This window comes from Cephus cinctus, unplaced genomic scaffold (genome assembly GCF_000341935.2).
Source record: "Cephus cinctus unplaced genomic scaffold, Ccin1 Ccin1_scaffold0515, whole genome shotgun sequence".
Lineage (NCBI taxonomy): Eukaryota > Metazoa > Arthropoda > Insecta > Hymenoptera > Cephidae > Cephus > Cephus cinctus.
This window is the reverse complement of record NW_014333179.1, coordinates 78286-94476: the sequence shown is the minus strand read 5'-3', so window position 1 is coordinate 94476 and position 16191 is coordinate 78286. Positions and strand designations below refer to the sequence as shown.

At 38.9% G+C, this 16191-nt stretch overlaps 2 protein-coding genes and 1 long non-coding RNA gene across 16 annotated transcripts; 1 reads left to right on the top strand and 2 right to left on the bottom strand.

Annotated features, from left to right (window-relative positions):
• Positions 1–33: 33 nt before the first annotated feature.
• On the bottom strand, positions 34–1820 carry LOC107268313 (coatomer subunit epsilon). The gene is made up of 3 exons (XM_015740971.2): positions 1547–1820; positions 884–1372; positions 34–822 (listed from the first exon to the last, which is right to left on the bottom strand). The coding sequence occupies exons 1-3, from the start codon at positions 1649–1651 to the stop codon at positions 514–516; spliced, it is 903 nt and encodes a 300-aa protein (XP_015596457.1). The 5' UTR covers positions 1652–1820; the 3' UTR covers positions 34–513.
• Positions 1821–1968: 148 nt separating this feature from the next.
• LOC107268311 (glycogenin-1) lies at positions 1969–16169 on the bottom strand. 8 transcript variants are annotated; one of them, XM_025085621.1, is made up of 10 exons: positions 16019–16169; positions 11010–11145; positions 10428–10602; positions 10050–10339; positions 9807–9987; positions 7908–8652; positions 7195–7523; positions 6719–6922; positions 6546–6642; positions 1969–5053 (listed from the first exon to the last, which is right to left on the bottom strand). In XM_025085621.1, the coding sequence occupies exons 1-10, from the start codon at positions 16023–16025 to the stop codon at positions 3096–3098; spliced, it is 4122 nt and encodes a 1373-aa protein (XP_024941389.1). In that variant the 5' UTR covers positions 16026–16169; the 3' UTR covers positions 1969–3095. The 8 variants fall into 8 exon arrangements, 5 of the variants coding, with proteins under 5 accessions (XP_024941389.1, XP_024941388.1, XP_015596447.1 ...); XR_003059843.1 differs by adding an exon at positions 5985–6061 and having other exon boundaries at positions 4773–5053; positions 7195–8652; XR_003059844.1 differs by adding an exon at positions 5985–6055 and having other exon boundaries at positions 4773–5053; positions 7195–8652.
• On the top strand, positions 10614–14816 carry LOC107268315. Of its 7 annotated transcripts, none has more exons than XR_003059856.1 (5): positions 11854–12429; positions 12537–13001; positions 13559–13819; positions 13903–14523; positions 14649–14816. It is a non-coding gene; the product is annotated as an uncharacterized LOC107268315 (long non-coding RNA). The 7 variants fall into 7 exon arrangements; XR_003059853.1 differs by having other exon boundaries at positions 11857–12429; positions 13903–14120; XR_003059857.1 differs by having other exon boundaries at positions 11857–12429; positions 13903–14120; positions 14237–14816.
• Positions 16170–16191: the final 22 nt, after the last annotated feature.

The following is a 16191-nucleotide window of genomic DNA, read 5'->3' as shown; positions in this document are numbered from 1 at the left end:
TGGAGCTGATAAATAAATAAATGCTCATTACTGTCTTGTATAGACATATATATAATATATTTCTCTATCATGTCGTATTGTCTCGACTAAGCAGACTTAAAATGCCTTCACGTTGTCCGTGGCTTTTGGAGACGCGCCCGGCAACCATCTTACTACATACCTTGGAATACTATCGGTATACTGGAATTGGTATACATGACCCGCAAAACCATCCCTCTATGCTAAATTTCATCGATTACTGATCTGTCTTACGACTTCCGGTATTCTAGTCGAGCGAATACAGATGGGAGAGTGCAATAAGAAAAGGCTATTACATGCGAAAGTAGTAGTTTCGCCTATACGCCTTAAATATATTCGTTCGTTTGTCAATTAGAAAATGGCAGCGGTTTGGTTAATTTTGTATCACTCTAAAACATTTTTGTAAGCCAACCGCGTCTCCGCCTAACGACCGGCTATGAGCGTTAAACGGAGTTCGCCTTGGAATATCGAACCGGTCAAATGGTCCAGGATGATTCAGGCGGACGGAGAGTACTGTTTCCTCAACCTCTGGAACTCAACTTCCCTTTGTAAATATTCCTTGACAAAAGGATGCTCCAAGTGAGAATCTTTCAACTGGCTAAGATAACGATTAGCAACCTCAGGTGGTTTGCCCATGTGTTGCGAGAGTACAATCATGTTGATCAAAGTGTCAGGATTATTACTGTCCTTATCCAGGGACTCTTGTAAAGCAGATTCAGCCTCTTCGTACTTTGCTTGACCAATGAAACACGTAGCTTGTCCATTTAACAGCATACTAGTACTAGAATGCTTATCGATCATCTCCTGCAAAGTTATATATCCTTACAAATAATACTGCCGAATAAACTAAATAAATGTAACTTACCTGAAATATATAGTAGGCATCCTGCAGCTTGTCACCACCGCTACTAATGTTGACCCAAGCCTGTGCCAACTGCGTCAATGTAGCATCATCATCCTTCTCTTGCATTGCCTTGAGCTCCTTACGTGCAAGATCCAACCGATCCATCTTCAAATAAATCTGTAGAGTCAATGCGAGACATTCCAGATGCTCCGTATTTCTCAGTATCCTCAGAGCAGACTCTAAATTCTTTTCGTGATAGTAAATAGTAGCAGCAACGATCATGAAATTGTGATTGTCCGTATTTGTATGATTAGCTGCTTGATCAAGTTCTGCCATTATAGCCTCACGGCGGTTAGGATTGGCAAAATATTCAGCCAGCATCTTCAAGGGCTGCAGATCCGGTGGAGACGAGTTGTTAATCTCATCTAGTACAACGCGGAACTTACGTTGAGCTATGTAGGCCCGATAAAGAAAGACATCCCTTTCCATAGCAATTTCTGAAGAAGAGGGCTGAAAGAGGAATATACACAATTAGAAAATAAAGCATACGAACGTGCATAGACCGTTTCATGCAGTCCACATTATATACGTGGAAGGTGACCATGCCGCACCGAATCAGTCATGCTCATAAAGTTTACATTAGAACTTGATAATCGCAGTAAATACATCAGTAACAATAATTACCTTGACTTTTTGTGCCTCGTTGATGCATTGTTGATAATTTCCAATGTAAAAATGATTTTTAACGTCAAACAGCTCATCGACATCAGCTTGCTGCTGACGTGCCATTTTGCCCACTATTACCCACTGTCACCAACAGACCACAGAAAACGCAATACAGTAAATAACCAAGCGTCTTAACTATAATTTTTGCCTACCATCTATGGGCGCCATAAGGAACTAGAAACAACTCATTGGCCAATCCCATAAAAAAGCTTCGTGAAAGCTCAGAGGTGGCGGTAGCGGTAACGCGCATGTTTATTTAAATTCCCTCGTGTGGCGGGTTGCCCTGCGCCAGGCGCATTCAGCAAACCGCAAAGTGATTACAATTCTTAACAATACACGCATTTGTTAAGTGGGTACACGAAAAGAATATATTCATTAAGTAGATGGATATCGAAAAAACACTTTTACTTAGATAAACAATATAAGAATACACAACAAGAACGTGAGTTCAATGAGACTATATGATTTCGCGTTATCCACACGTTATCAAGTGGGACTGTGACATGATGAATTAGTTGTAAAAGGCTCTCAACGGTATTATAATAATGGTGTTAACGTAACGTAACATGCAGATGGTTAATTGTTAATAAATACGGTAATATAGCATAGTAATAATAATATAAATCAAATCCTCGAAATTCTCGCTATTCTTTCAGGACGTTTGAAAAATTAGCCGCCATATGTGCCACACTTCATGTGCTGAATTTTAACAAAGAAATTCCTAACGAGCTGGACTATTATTATTACTTATAATTAATAATTATTATATAATCTTCCGTGACATCTGATTTATTGATAATACCAATGTCAAAGTTGTTCGAACAGAAATAATTAGAAAAAGGAATAAAGATTAAAACGTTACAAAGCAGATAGGAGCTACCATAAAGATCAGGGCTGGTGAACATATTGCATTCCTAAGACATCAGTCTTGGGTATCTTAAACAAACGGTGAAGAATATCAATAAACAGATTATATATATGTATATATATTGTACGAGGATGTAGTAAAATAATAATTGTACATGTTATGGTGTTAAAAAAAAAAATGATTGTATATACGAATGAAGGACACACATGTATGTTTTGTATAAAAAGCGATTGCTAATTCTCGGTATAAAGGATGCATGGTAATCGATACGAGAAAATTATATAAAGAAAAAGAAATAAGAATTTAAAAACTAAGTGTTGGTAGTGCTGAAGAGAGAGGAAGATTGAATAAGAGAAAAAGTTATATTAGGATTAAAATGGCATATAAATAAGGATGTGTGCGAACCATGATTTATAGCTGTGCTATATACACGACGATTGAGATTCCATTTTGAGATATATTGACTGGACTTTATTACAATTAGCGACGCGAATTATGATTTATTAAAAGTATCAAAAACTAATATTGGACTAGTTTTGTCACCGTTGGTGTTTAATGTCTAGTCGATATGTCACTCAAAGGGGAATCCCCTCGTTGCGTACTGAGTGCAATAGTGATTATTGTCACGGCGTGATTCAATCACGGCTCTGGATCGGGTTTTCTAGTTGTAGTCGTAGTCGTCGTCTTCGTGGTCGTAGTAGTTTTGACTTTCCTCTTTGGTGGGACTGGAGCCTCGGAATTGCCAGCAGCTGGTGGAGTTTCGGGTACGGTTTTGTCGACTTCTAAGGTGTCCGTTGGTTTTGTTACTTTCTTGATAATTTTAACAACCTTCTTTGGCTTCTCAGCACTGCTTGAGGTCTCTGATGCCTCCTCAGTACCTTCCTTAGGCTTCTTGACAACCTTTTTAACGACTTTTTTCACTACTTTCTTAGTTGAACCTTCTGGAGCATCACCTTCGAGGGGTTCGTCGGTGCTTTTCTTTGTTACTTTTTTAACAACCTTTTTAGTGACCTTAGGAGGAGTCTCTAAAGATTCTGATGCTCCTATCGGTGGACTTGTTGGTGGTGTTGCTTCTGTTACGGTTGGTGTTCCTGGAACTTTTGATTCCTTCGTTCTAGCTGGTCTAACTGGACTCTCCACAGTTGGTGATTCTGGCGGCGGAGAAGATGATTGTGATTTGGGGGATTCTGAGGTTGGCGTCAAGGGTTCATCTGCTGATGGTTCCTCTGAAGTTGACACTTCTTCCGGTTCAACTTCACGTTCTTTAGATTTTTTCGATTCAGGTTCTATAGCCTCTTCGACTTCTAGCTGCTTGACTGCCTCTTCTTGTACTACTGGCTTTTGTACTTCCTGTGGAGCCGTCTCTTCGACTGCAATGGATGTCTTTGGCGCTTCGGCTTCTAGAGGTGTGTCAACCTTTACTGTTTCACTGGATTCTTGAGCTACAGGTGCTACGGTATGTAAATCATTATTGACAACAGATACATCGCCGTTCATGTCGCCCGTTCTAGATGCCTCCTTAGGTTCCACAAGAGTTTCCGACACAGCTGTCGCAGATTCCTGAACAGGAGCCACGATGGAAGAAAGTACTTCCTCTGTGACAGGTTTCTCTTCTTCGGACACAGATTCTTTTAAAACAGCATGGACAACGGATTCTGCTATCTGGATAGGAACATGACTATTTGAAGCCAAGTCAGACGCAGCAGTAGGAGTTTTTAAACTCTGAGATTCTACGAGTGCAGTGCCTTCCTGAGGAGGATCTTCAATTTGTACTGGTTCGGACTCCGAAAGTACGTCAGTAGCTAATTCTGGTTTTTCCTTATCAGCTTCCGGAACAGCTTCAGGCACAGCTTCGGTGGCTAATTCTACACTCCTTTCAACTTCCTGAGTTGTCTCTGGTACAGCCTCAGTAGCCAACTCAATGGGAACTTGAACTTGTTCCGGTACCGCAGCTTGAGGAACTTGATCAGGCACCGTTGCCTGTTCAGATAGGACCATTGGAGTGATTTCAGAAACAACTGCAGGGGCAGTATCCTTCTGTGAAACTGCTGCAGGAGCACTTTCTTGTTCTAGAACTACCGTAGAATCAGATTCCTTGACCGCGGAAACTGCTTCTTCCCCGGTTCCTGCACTGGGCTCTTGTGGAATCAGAATTGGCTTATCCGGTAGTGGAATAACAGGCGATGGTGGTGCCAACTGCTCTTCAGGTTCCGTAGGTGCCTTAGGAGGTTCAGGAACAGCTACCAATGCGCTTTGTTGTTTAATAGCCACTGTCAGTGAAGGTGATTTTGCTAGTTGCTCAGAAGAAGGTTGTTCAGGTACATTTGTTGAAGGTCCAGTAACTGATGATGGTTCAAGAATATTCTCTATCTCTGAAGATACAATAGGTTGCTGACTTGGTAAGGAAGCGTCGACGGAAGGTACTTCTTGACTTGTTTCTGGAGTTTCGATAGGAGCTTCTTCCTTGATGGATTGTGCCGAAGGTTCCTCGACTTCCTTGATGACTGACGGTTCCTGGATATTAGACTCGGTAGAGACCAGCTCAGTAGCAACATTTTCGATGACTTTTTCTTCCACCAGTGCTTCCGTGACTACAGCTATATACATTAAACATAGTGTCAAGACAAATATGTAGAAACTGCTGTACATCTATCCAAATAGAAAACAGGACGATTATAAGAAAAATGTAATCAGTGCGTGAAAAAGATTTAAAAATAAAATAAGTTTTTCCAACGAAACTTGCAATAAAAGACATAAGAAGTAATGTGAACTACGTCCTGTTTTCTTGGCTAACAACAAATACATAACACTTTAAGTGAGTTAGATGGAGAAAAAAGGTGTACGTGAAATACTCTGGTGTCGATATCCAGTGCTAAATGTGAAAGAGCAAATACGCGACAGAGAAATAAATAAAGAAAAAGATATTAAATAACATTATTACAGTACATTGATCGAATGGCGTGTATGATAATAAAACATCGAATGAATTTCAGTTAATTTTGCCGTGTGGTAATACCGAGGTTGTAATTGCCGGTAATTTTGTGCTCGTGTTAGTGAGAAGCTTTTTAAGCGTATAAAAAGAAAAAAAAAATATATAAGATCAATAGCATAATCATTCAACAGAGGCTTTCTGTGTTACTGAGAAGAAATCAAAGGAACTGAATGAAATGACAAGTTTACATGTATACAGGAGATGCAGAAACTTTCAAAAGCATGCAAATTAAATATTAGCAAAACCAATAATAAGCCACTAGAAGAAAACGCAAGAATATAAGAGTTGTACTTATAAGAAAATAAGTGTATCTCATGTGCAATGAAGATTGATGAGAATGTTTAGCACAAAATGCAAGACAGAATTGTGCAGAAAGGAATGCCAACAAGGACAGCCAACAAAATGCATTCTCGATAAACTGTATTTTTTATTATTTTTTATAAAAGCAAGGCACACAATCGTTGCAGAGCTTACACTGATCATTTCTTTTGTTTTTCTCTTTTTTTTTTTTAGTTGTGAGCTCTTAAAATATTTACCCCATTAAAGCAAAACGACAATACAAGACGCAGCAGTGCTATTGGCGCCATGGTCTGTTAGTTGCTGTCCTCTGCTCCTGTGTCAAACACTCAAACTTAATTCAATAGTATCAACAACAACAACAACGACAACAACAAAATAGTAGGTAGAAAAACATGGCTTCGCATCATGAAATCCCCAACATGGAATTAAATGCCATGCGAAAAACTTGTACAATATTATGAATAGCCACCCATTGAGTATTAGGATCAGAATGGCTAAGAATAACTAATAATGGAAATAAAAAATAAGATAAAGATCGCAAAACAAGAAATTGATACAGTTAATTGCTTTTGCTGAGCACATAGAATATAAACGGTATAACAGCGTGCTTCCAATAATTATCAGGAAGCACGTTTCGCAGATAAGATAAATCTCCCGATATTTACCGTCAACCGCCCATCTTATAATATAATCGATCCATTAATTAATGACCACTGTAAAAACCGAACGTTATCCTCCGTTGCTCAAATTAATTAGCCTCTTAATCAATTATTCTCTACAATAGAATTCAGATTTACCAGGTGAAGATTCCACCGCAGCTTCTGCCTTGGACTCCACACTAGGTGCCGACGCCACTTCTTTAGGCTCCTTAGGTACCTCAGACGTCGATGGATCCTAAGGAGAAGGACGAGCAACAAAAATTATATTATAATAATGAATAAAGCAGGGAATGATCTAATGATTATCTTACCTTTTCAGGAGTTTTCTGACTTCCTGTTACCGAAGAAAGTGTCTCGCAGATCTTCTTCCAAATGTTATCAAAACTATCTCGACCCATGTAATCTATTTGACCTTGTTCCCAGCTCTGCTTTCTCATGTGTTCCTCCAGAGCGACTTGTTCAGGATTCCTGGCTTCTCCAAGCGTCAATTTAGCCAAAGCTCCAGCTAGACCGGCCTGTGCATTTTAGAAAAAATACTTAAAAGCTTTTTTCAGGAAATAAGTAACATGTACGTCTCGGTTTAACATCAATAACTATGTTGATCTATCACTATGATTTATCGAGGTAGATTATTCCATTACTGTTACATTCTTATAGATCCTGATCTAACGTTACTGATACACAACAGCTTGATGCACGACGATAGACTCACTCTGGTACAACGAAAGGAAATCTATTGGTGCGTTCTTTTTTCATTTTGAAAATAAGTTTGGCTAGGATTACTTACGTCTTCGCTTTCTAGCTGATTCCCAATGGTCGTATCTGATTGGGTCGCTAATCTTTTAGGATCTGTACAGGATAAATTGGATTCATGGGAATCTGAATGGATTGGAGTATCTGTCTGTAAGTGTTTGTTGTGCTCGTTATGCCAATAATTCTCTTGGCATGTGTTACTACAATGGGTAGTTGTATGATGCTCATTGCTGGGATGATTGTGCACCTGATGGGATTCTTGATAGTGCAAGTTCGTAGAGTGATTATGACTATATTGATGTTCCTGTTGTTCATGATGGTGATGATGATGATTTTGATGCTCTTGCTGATGATGATGATGGTCCTGATTATGATGATGATGATGCTCTTGCTGTTGATACTGATGATGATGCTCTTGATGATGTTTCTGATGCTCCTGATCATGATGGTGATGGTTATGCTCTTGATGATGATGATGATCCTCTTGCTGATGATGCTGATAATGATGTTCTTGGTGGTGGTGGTGATGATGATGTTGTTCTTGCTGATGATGCTGATCATGATGTTCTTGGCGATGATGATGTTCTTGGTGGTGGTAGTGATGATGATGATGTTCTTGCTGATGATGCTGATCATGATGTTCTTGGCGATGATGATGTTCTTGGTGGTGGTAGTGATGATGATGATGTTCTTGCTGATGATGCTGATCATGATGTTCTTGGCGATGATGATGTTCTTGGTGATGATGATGCTCTTGCTGATGATGATGGTGATGGTCTTGATTATGATGATCATGATGATGCTCCTGGTGATGATACTGGGGCACATTGAAATTGTGATGCTGAGCGTGTTCCTGCTGATTGTCATGACGGTGTTCCTCCTGCACACGATGATTCTGAGACTCTTGATAGCTACGAGACTGCTCGTCCCCATATTTTTCGGCATCCCAATAATTCTTGTGTTGTTCGACATGGTGACTGTAGGAATGCTGCTGCGGCTGTGGCTCCTGCTTAACCTCGTTATTTCCTTGCTGACGATTCGAACAATTTACTTCATGATTCTTATCATAATCAGATATATGCTGTTGTCCCTGCCAATTATGCTCTTGAAAAACTTTCACTTCAGCTTCCTGCTGATACTGATTATCCGGAGGAATATATTCCGAATCGTTGTTCCGTTGTTGTTGTTGATACTGATGTGCGTATTCGTGACGACATTCGGCACAGTCGACGTAATACTGTTGACTCTGATTAGATTGTCTCATGTCCAAATAATCATTGTTATGCTGAAAGTTCTCCCAAGGATCTTTAAATTCCGAAAAGTCCGGTTCCTTAGGGCTGGTCGGTCTATAGTCCAGATAAGTCTCGTCATTGGGTTCGTGATAAACGGGGTAGGAAGGCAAAGGATGAGTTTGATGGGGTTGATAAGATTGTGGAGGTGCGGGAAGTTGAAAGGTGAATTTGTGCCAAATTGGTGCCAAAGTGCTGCTGGCCTACGCAAGCATCATGCCAAAAAACAGAAAAATGCACACTCAGTCGGTTAGTTACAATCTAGCGTGGCAGTGTCCATTTTCTTCAAATTGCTTTTCATTTTCTACGCTTCCATCCAATTATTATTTTCTTCTACTTTTTATCAATGTATGTCATATATCAAGCATATGATGATTGCTCTCGAGTTAAAAGTCAGCATTATTAATGAAGCATGGAGCCGTTGATGCCACGCTAGTTTTCATTCGTTTTGCATTTTTTTTTAATATCATGCCAAACACGAAAATAGGAATAAAGAAAGTAAAAAAAGAGAGAGAGACAGAGTGTGTATCAGAGTGTAAGAGAGAAAAGATAGAACAAAAATAGACACTGACCAATCTAAGCAAAAAATAAAGAATATAAATATATGTATATTTGTACAAAGTGATAGAGAACACAAATATTAAAAGCTGTATTAATGATGATTAATAAGTTAGTGACCGTGAGATAGTTTTTCATGAAGAGGCTGATCATTTAAAAAATTTTGTTTTTAGTAACATATCAGAGCAATGCAAAAAAAAAAGTCGCACTAGCCACCTTATGTTAATACAGCTTTTAATATGTACAAATGAGAATATAAATAAGTGCAAAGGTTCAAAAAATTAACTAACGAAGAGGACAATATACCTTGAACCCCATGGACGTCCCAAAGAGAAGTGTGTTATTAATAAAAGTAAACATATCCCACATAACCAGTGTGGTATTAAAGAATAAAAACAATGACAAAATAAAGGATTTTTAGGAATGTGACAAAGGGTTCAAAGTACATTGACATATACCTAAAAGTTTTCCATATTCGATCAGAGTGCATAAGTTAACTGCCTACAAAGACTAACACTAAACCACTAATATACCTACCACTGACTATTATTTACTAAAACCTAACTAAGAAAACTAATTTGATAATGCATAAGAAAACTTCTACACCTATTTCCTACGCAGTATTAATATCATTTAAATCTTACCTCGGAGCAAGTCCTATTAATAATCCTGTATTCATAGCTAGGCTTGCAAAATCAACGAACACACATATACTATTGATATCTTATGTCGCATGGACTATTAGACTTGTAAATGGAGAGAAATAAAAGTATCTTCATATTGAATGCAGAACACTCACCATGACAGGTGACAGCTGAGAATGAACATTCTCGCAGAATATGTTCCACCAGATCTGAAGCAAAGGTTGAAGATGTCCAGATCCAGGAGGTGGTTGAACGACACCAGTCAAAGTATCAAAGTACTGAAGCCATGGTTTAGTGATGCCGATAAAGTGGATGATCCTGACATCATCACCGAATCTTCAAAAAGAACAAAACTTATTGACAATCAGTTCATCGATCACAAAAGAAAATCTACTCACTGTTTAAATGCTGGAAGATACGAATAAGTAGCAGTGGAACACATGTTGTAAATGAATGGTAAGTGTTTGGATATATCTTTATGAGCCCAATCGCTGAAGTACATATTAAGCAAGCCCTGATCTCCGCCGTCAAAGGAACCCTTGGATGCTGCGAAGGCAGTGATGGATGCAAACGTCTGCTGCGACGGCTTGAACACGAACACTCCGGAATTAAAGCAGTCGGGCCAGCCAACATCCGGTGCTGCTGATAGTTCTTCTCGTTCGAACAGCTCATCACAGTTTCTGATCACCTGTATACAATAATAAACATGTTAATACTAAATCATTCTCATTACTGTGATAATTTTAAAATATTTATCTTTAACATTATATACGTACAAGTGCATCAGCATCGATGAACACACATTTATCGTACTGAGTTAACCGCCAACAATGAAGCTTCGTGAAGGTAATGCCTAGTTCCGGTCTTGCCAGCAGAGCCAGATTTGCCTCGTCCTTGGAATCCAAAACATTTACTTCCTGGACCAGGTTGAATACCCCGGACAATTTTTCTCTAAAAGCAGAAATTCGATGCTACACGTACAAAAGAAACTTAATATAACCGAAGGAGTGGTTCAGCTAATTCTACTTTTTTTGTGTGATTCTCCTCCCAGATGGAATATCAAAGGTTTGTTATACATTTGTTGGGTATAATATTACTTCATATTCATTAATGTAAGTCTATGGATCTGTTTACAAGCAACAAGTGCGTAGTCCAGAAGTAGTCAGATTTGCATTGCCAATGTCAAGAACGTCACTGCGTTCAATTCCTTGGCATTGATTCAGTTTGGCAAAGCGCACGAGAATACATCCAGGATATACTCCTACGACTTGCAGGCATCTCATTATTTCTCTGCATGTCGAGAGCTTCTAAAATTACGTTCATCTTTAAAATTTCAAAATATCTTCATCTCAAATTACCTCATCACTTCCGTGACCCCTGGTGTGACCATAACGACGAGCTCATGTTTGGTGCCGACCCGGCGCAGAGAATGGGCCAGGACGAGGGCGCCAAGAGAGTACGAATCATTGGTGGCTAGAGTAACCCACGCAAACCCTAAAAAAATAATAAAAGCAGCATATTAATAAAGTAACGAAAAAAGGAATGCGCCGTTCGATTAAATAACTATTATCTATTTCTCAATCAAGGACAGGAGCCTACTTAATCTCCAAAAGAATTATTTCAAGATAATTCTAGATAAGAAAAGTATGTCGAGTTACGGAAATCTTATTCTTTTTATCATTAAATTCTTCAACGGCATATATAAACATTTATCATTTCAAAATTCGGCAATGGACCACGTGCCATTTCAATAGACGTAGTACCGAATCCTATCTACGTAATTTTATCCAAGGAAAGATATTCCGTCTACTAGAAAATAATTGGACATGAGCCAGGCTAGTTTCATACGTAGTTTACATGTTTTATTTTCATGTGCACGCGCCTCCATCGTATATACATAGATCGGCCTGTGGTTGGCTGAGATGTTAAATGCGAGGGTGAAAACGCCATTGAGAATTAACGTATGGACGCATACGTCTATCCTATTTTTTAAAGGATTGCCTGCCTGGTAAACAAGAAAGACGATTGCGGAATCTTTGAATTCTCAAGTTTTCCAAAATATCTCTTCCACCCGACGTTCTACGCACTTACGTTCTTGTACTACTCCACCCACGTGCCCTTACATTCTTCAACGGACAAATATCACAGCGTGATATCAGTGATCGAAATAAAGCTAGTGTTTCTGTTGGCAGTTTTTCAACAAAAAAAAATAACAAATTCAATATACTGACGCACTTACTAGCGTCATTTTTTCTGATGGTTAAACCCACGATCTTATATACAGATTAAACCGTGGTTAAACCAGAAAAAAATACAAAATAAATCTACGTGTCTGACAACGGAAATACATCGAGGACGCAGGCGGCCATCTTCCTTTTTAACGGTCTCGTTCAATTCAAAATATCTACGAACGTTTCGTATCACTTTGAAAGGTGGTTACGACTTAATAATTACAAAGCGCTATCCGTCGTTTAATTGAATAATAACGAGCATCGATAAACGGAATAACGCTCTGGACACATGACTTTTTATAACGTAATTACGTAATGCCGACCTTGATCCGATAAATCAGCTAAATTATGTCAATGGACGGTAATGGAGTTCAAGGAGTTATCGAATCGCGTTCGAGGGAGAATGACACTGTCATAGCGTCCGTACAAGCATGTATTTCTTCATTTTCGCCGTTCACTGTGACAAGATAGATTCATAATATTTCATTCGCTCCCTGCCACCATGGATAACGTTGAGGAATCCTAACCCACGAGGTATCGTCATCAAGTAGGTTATCATATTATAATATTATAAGAGAGATAGAGAGAAAATGAGATTCTCGTCTAAAGACGAATTACATTACCGCAAGGTTATCCATTTTTTTTTTCTTTTAGATTGTTTCGTGCATAACCTCTTTAGAATAGGAAGAAGTAGAAACCGGCGCGACGCCGACGGCGCGGAATGCCAATGACAAGAGGCGACGAAGGGAACAGAGAAGCATGAAAGAAAAATATTCGTTGCAGACATTAAGGGAAGGAGTAAATGAGACGGAAAATACGCATAGTGGCAAGAACGAGACTGTGTGTGCCAAAGAAAGAGAAAGAGAGGGTATCATGCGCGTTAGAAATTTTGGCAAAGTACCAAAAGTCAGTCTATATATATTTAGATTGTCGCCAACGTATTTTACGCCTTTCCCGCAGTATTGCAAAATCCAAATATTGCATCCTTACGAGTTTGAGTATTCATCCATGCAGGAGTTCAAGAAGTGACTGTAGACTAAGAGAAAAAATGACAAAGAGACAATGCCTTTAATACCACCAAAGCAAAGGGACGCGGCAGCTTCGCTTTAAGCAGAAAAGGTATGAGTTTCAAATTATGTATGTATGTCCGGACACGCCTTGAAATTCCAATCGGAAATCCGCTCCGACTGTACTCTCTCATTTTACACAGGTATATTCAAGTACAAATCTATCAACGAATCCTGACGCATGTAATGCGAGTCTGTTGTTACTTTGCCACACACTTGTTAATCTACATTATTTTTCCAGTCTTTGGTGACAACTTACTGATACACTCGAGTAAAAGCTTGTGAATTTACAAAACTTACGCAACCTATTATCTAAAGTTTGCATAATGTATTATCTAACATTTACTACTTTGATTCTATCAGATTACTATTGTTTTTTTCCGTGCGATCTAAGACACGTTTAGAAATTCATTGCCAGTATCCACGCTGATTGTATCGTAGTATGATTATCTCCCTACTTACCTGCATAGAATTCACGTGTACTGGTAGTAAATTTCAGAAGGCAGCCCGAATCTAATCCATTTGGTTATCAAGTGATTTTGTAGTGTAGTATAATCTAAGTCAAGCTCTCTGTTGCTCGTGTTATTATTGTTACGTATGTCAATTAAGGTACAGTCGTCAACGGCAAAGCGACAGAAAATCAGGAGATACAATGAGTCATAAGTTGTCGAGACAGAACGGTAGGCGAGGACAACGACTGGATAGAAGATCAGATTTCTATTACCGGTTTTCTCAAAAACAGTCGCCACAGAGCTATGCATAGTCTGCAGAGACTACCAAGAGCAAGAAGGGTCGAGTCTTCATGACGTGGAATCAGTCTAGCGAATATGGACACTGGTTGTGTCTACCATCAACTGAGAATCCCGCTCGGTTAGATATACCATGCCAGTGCACGTGCACTATCTACGAGTACGATATAAATGAAATAATTAAATACAAACTAAAATTTTAAGAATTTCAGGAACCTCCTTGAACAGGGTCAATAAGTATTGCAAGTGGAGGAAGAAGTATTATCAGTAAAATTATCAGCAAAAATCCCGCCTCGCCAGAGTCATGATCATCATTATGATCATCGTTCCATGGGGTTACGTCCAATCAGAGAATTTTTACGAGTGTGGCAATGTCAGCCACTGTCACTCGTGCTTCCAGAGTGCTTGTGTGAAGCTTGAAGGTAAATTGTAGAGATTGAATAATTCCTAGGAACGAAGAAAGGAACTGAAGAGACAGACTATCTTGTAATGCTCGATACGTCTCTCGAATGTAACGAAGTTCGGTATTTAAAAATAGACACTTTTATCAACTCCACTATCCACGAGCGAAGATGCTAACAGCGAGAGAGGATGAGGAGATGAAGAGAGTTCTAAAAGAGAAAGGAAGGATAGGACAGAGATATAGACAGCCAGTATATATTATGATACGGGGGAAGAAACCTGAGAGCTAGAGTACCGGCGACGTTGTATCGCTCTACGGGTTTATATTTATACACACCGGTCGGCTTATAATAGCAGCCCCGGCTTCCCATTTGTGTGAAATGCATGCATACACACCTTGTCTTAGGTCAAGCACTGACTACTGTAATTAAATCAAGGACCATATTGTTCTTCTTCCATCGGTCGATTTTCTTCTAAATCTTTTAATTTATTAAATTTTTCGAACTGTGGATGTGATCAATGATTGTTCATTTTATGTTGTTTTCCAGAGAAATTTATTCAAGAGAGTAAGAAAGAGAAATATTCAATATTATTTTGGTACAGTGGTGGCGGGCCGACAGCCCTTATGGAATGCCAACCGGTTTTTCAATCTTATTTGTTTCCAATGACTTCAGCAAACGTGCCGGTTGGTACAAGAACCCAGGAACTATAGAAAATGAAAGGGTGACACTTTGTGTTAGTACATCAACGCATCATTGGCAATGGTAATACAAAGGGTGGAATTGACAACCCAATTCCACGGAGAGGCCCTGGCCCCGGTATAAATACCGTAACGTGAAATTAGAACGGGTCTCCAGGATATATTTGTCGACGGCAGCATCCTGGACTCGTGTAACGAGACAATCTTGGATTGACTGCTTTCGGTATCTCGAAATAGATGCCAGTCGTGAATTGACTAAAATTGGACATGGCTACGTAGATACACGGCTTCGCTAAGAACAAATAATAGAAGAAAACAAGAAAAACTAGTCACGCGTTTCATTTAGGTGATTTGGTTATAATAAAATATCCTTTTCGATGTTATATTAGCTGAGCAACGTTTACTAAGCACAATTCTATGTACTATGAATATGACAGACATATCATTGCCGCACGTGTAACATTATACTTCAGTAGACTAATAACTGTCCTCCAAAAGTCACGATAAGAATAGCCTGAGAGAAGAGTACACAAAATTCTGGCAAGTATGTTAAAAGAAATTTCACTAATATATGTAAATTTGAATATCCTATGGATGTACATAAAACGCAAATCCCGATAGCCCCATGCATTATTTATATAACTAGTTTACATATTAAGTGTACGATTGAGTAATTGGAAGATAAACCTTCATCACAACAACGTAATATTATATTATTGTTTCAGACGAAAAACAAGCAATTGTATTCAGTGACTATTCTAAGAAAAATTGGAGTCGCCATTTTAAACGTATACCAGAGCCCTTAGGCACTGACATGTCCAAAATGTCGGCTATTTTCATCAATACTGCTTATAAGATTTAAAATTTTAATATCTTGTAAGGCTTATTAGGATTTCAGAGCGCGTGCGTGTTTCGTACTTCCCGTTTAAATGCGCGAGTCAGAAATGTTTATCATATATTACAAGAAAAACGGTTATACTATCTGAAGTGTTGGATACCGGCTTATCCTTTGTATAATTGGCACCATCGGTTTCTAATTGGCGAAACGTTAAGTGGGTGAGAAGAAAAATAGCAGGGCCGGCTCTGATATGGGAGACGTGAGTTTTTATTTGAAGGTCATTAGGTCAATACTAGCCGGCTGTGTTATCGATCTAACTAAATCGAGCAGAGATAGTTCAGTATATTAGGAAATTATCAATTAAAATTCATTTGACTCACCACCCATGTTTAATTATTAATGCTTGCACACCCACCACTTGCCAATCCCCGTGTTACTGACAGACGTATTTATTCTGTCAGTGCCACAACACGAGTAACACTGCGGTGCCAGGCCGAGCATTGCCATCCCTCCTACACTGAAGGAATATAGAACTAGCGCCATCTTATAAAAA

Coding starts and splice junctions, on each gene's coding strand:
- LOC107268313 (XM_015740971.2), bottom strand. CDS start 1,651: ATGGCACGTCAGCAGCAAGCTGATGTCGATGAGCTGTTTGACGTTAAA. Junction 1,373..1,546: donor ACGAGGCACAAAAAGTCAAG/GTAATTATTGTT, acceptor TTCCTCTTTCAG/CCCTCTTCTTCAGAAATTGC. Junction 823..883: donor ATGCCTACTATATATTTCAG/GTAAGTTACATT, acceptor ATAACTTTGCAG/GAGATGATCGATAAGCATTC.
- LOC107268311 (XM_025085620.1), bottom strand. Junction 9,988..10,049: donor TATCTTCCAGCATTTAAACA/GTGAGTAGATTT, acceptor TTCTTTTTGAAG/ATTCGGTGATGATGTCAGGA. Junction 6,643..6,718: donor GTCAGAAAACTCCTGAAAAG/GTAAGATAATCA, acceptor CCTTCTCCTTAG/GATCCATCGACGTCTGAGGT.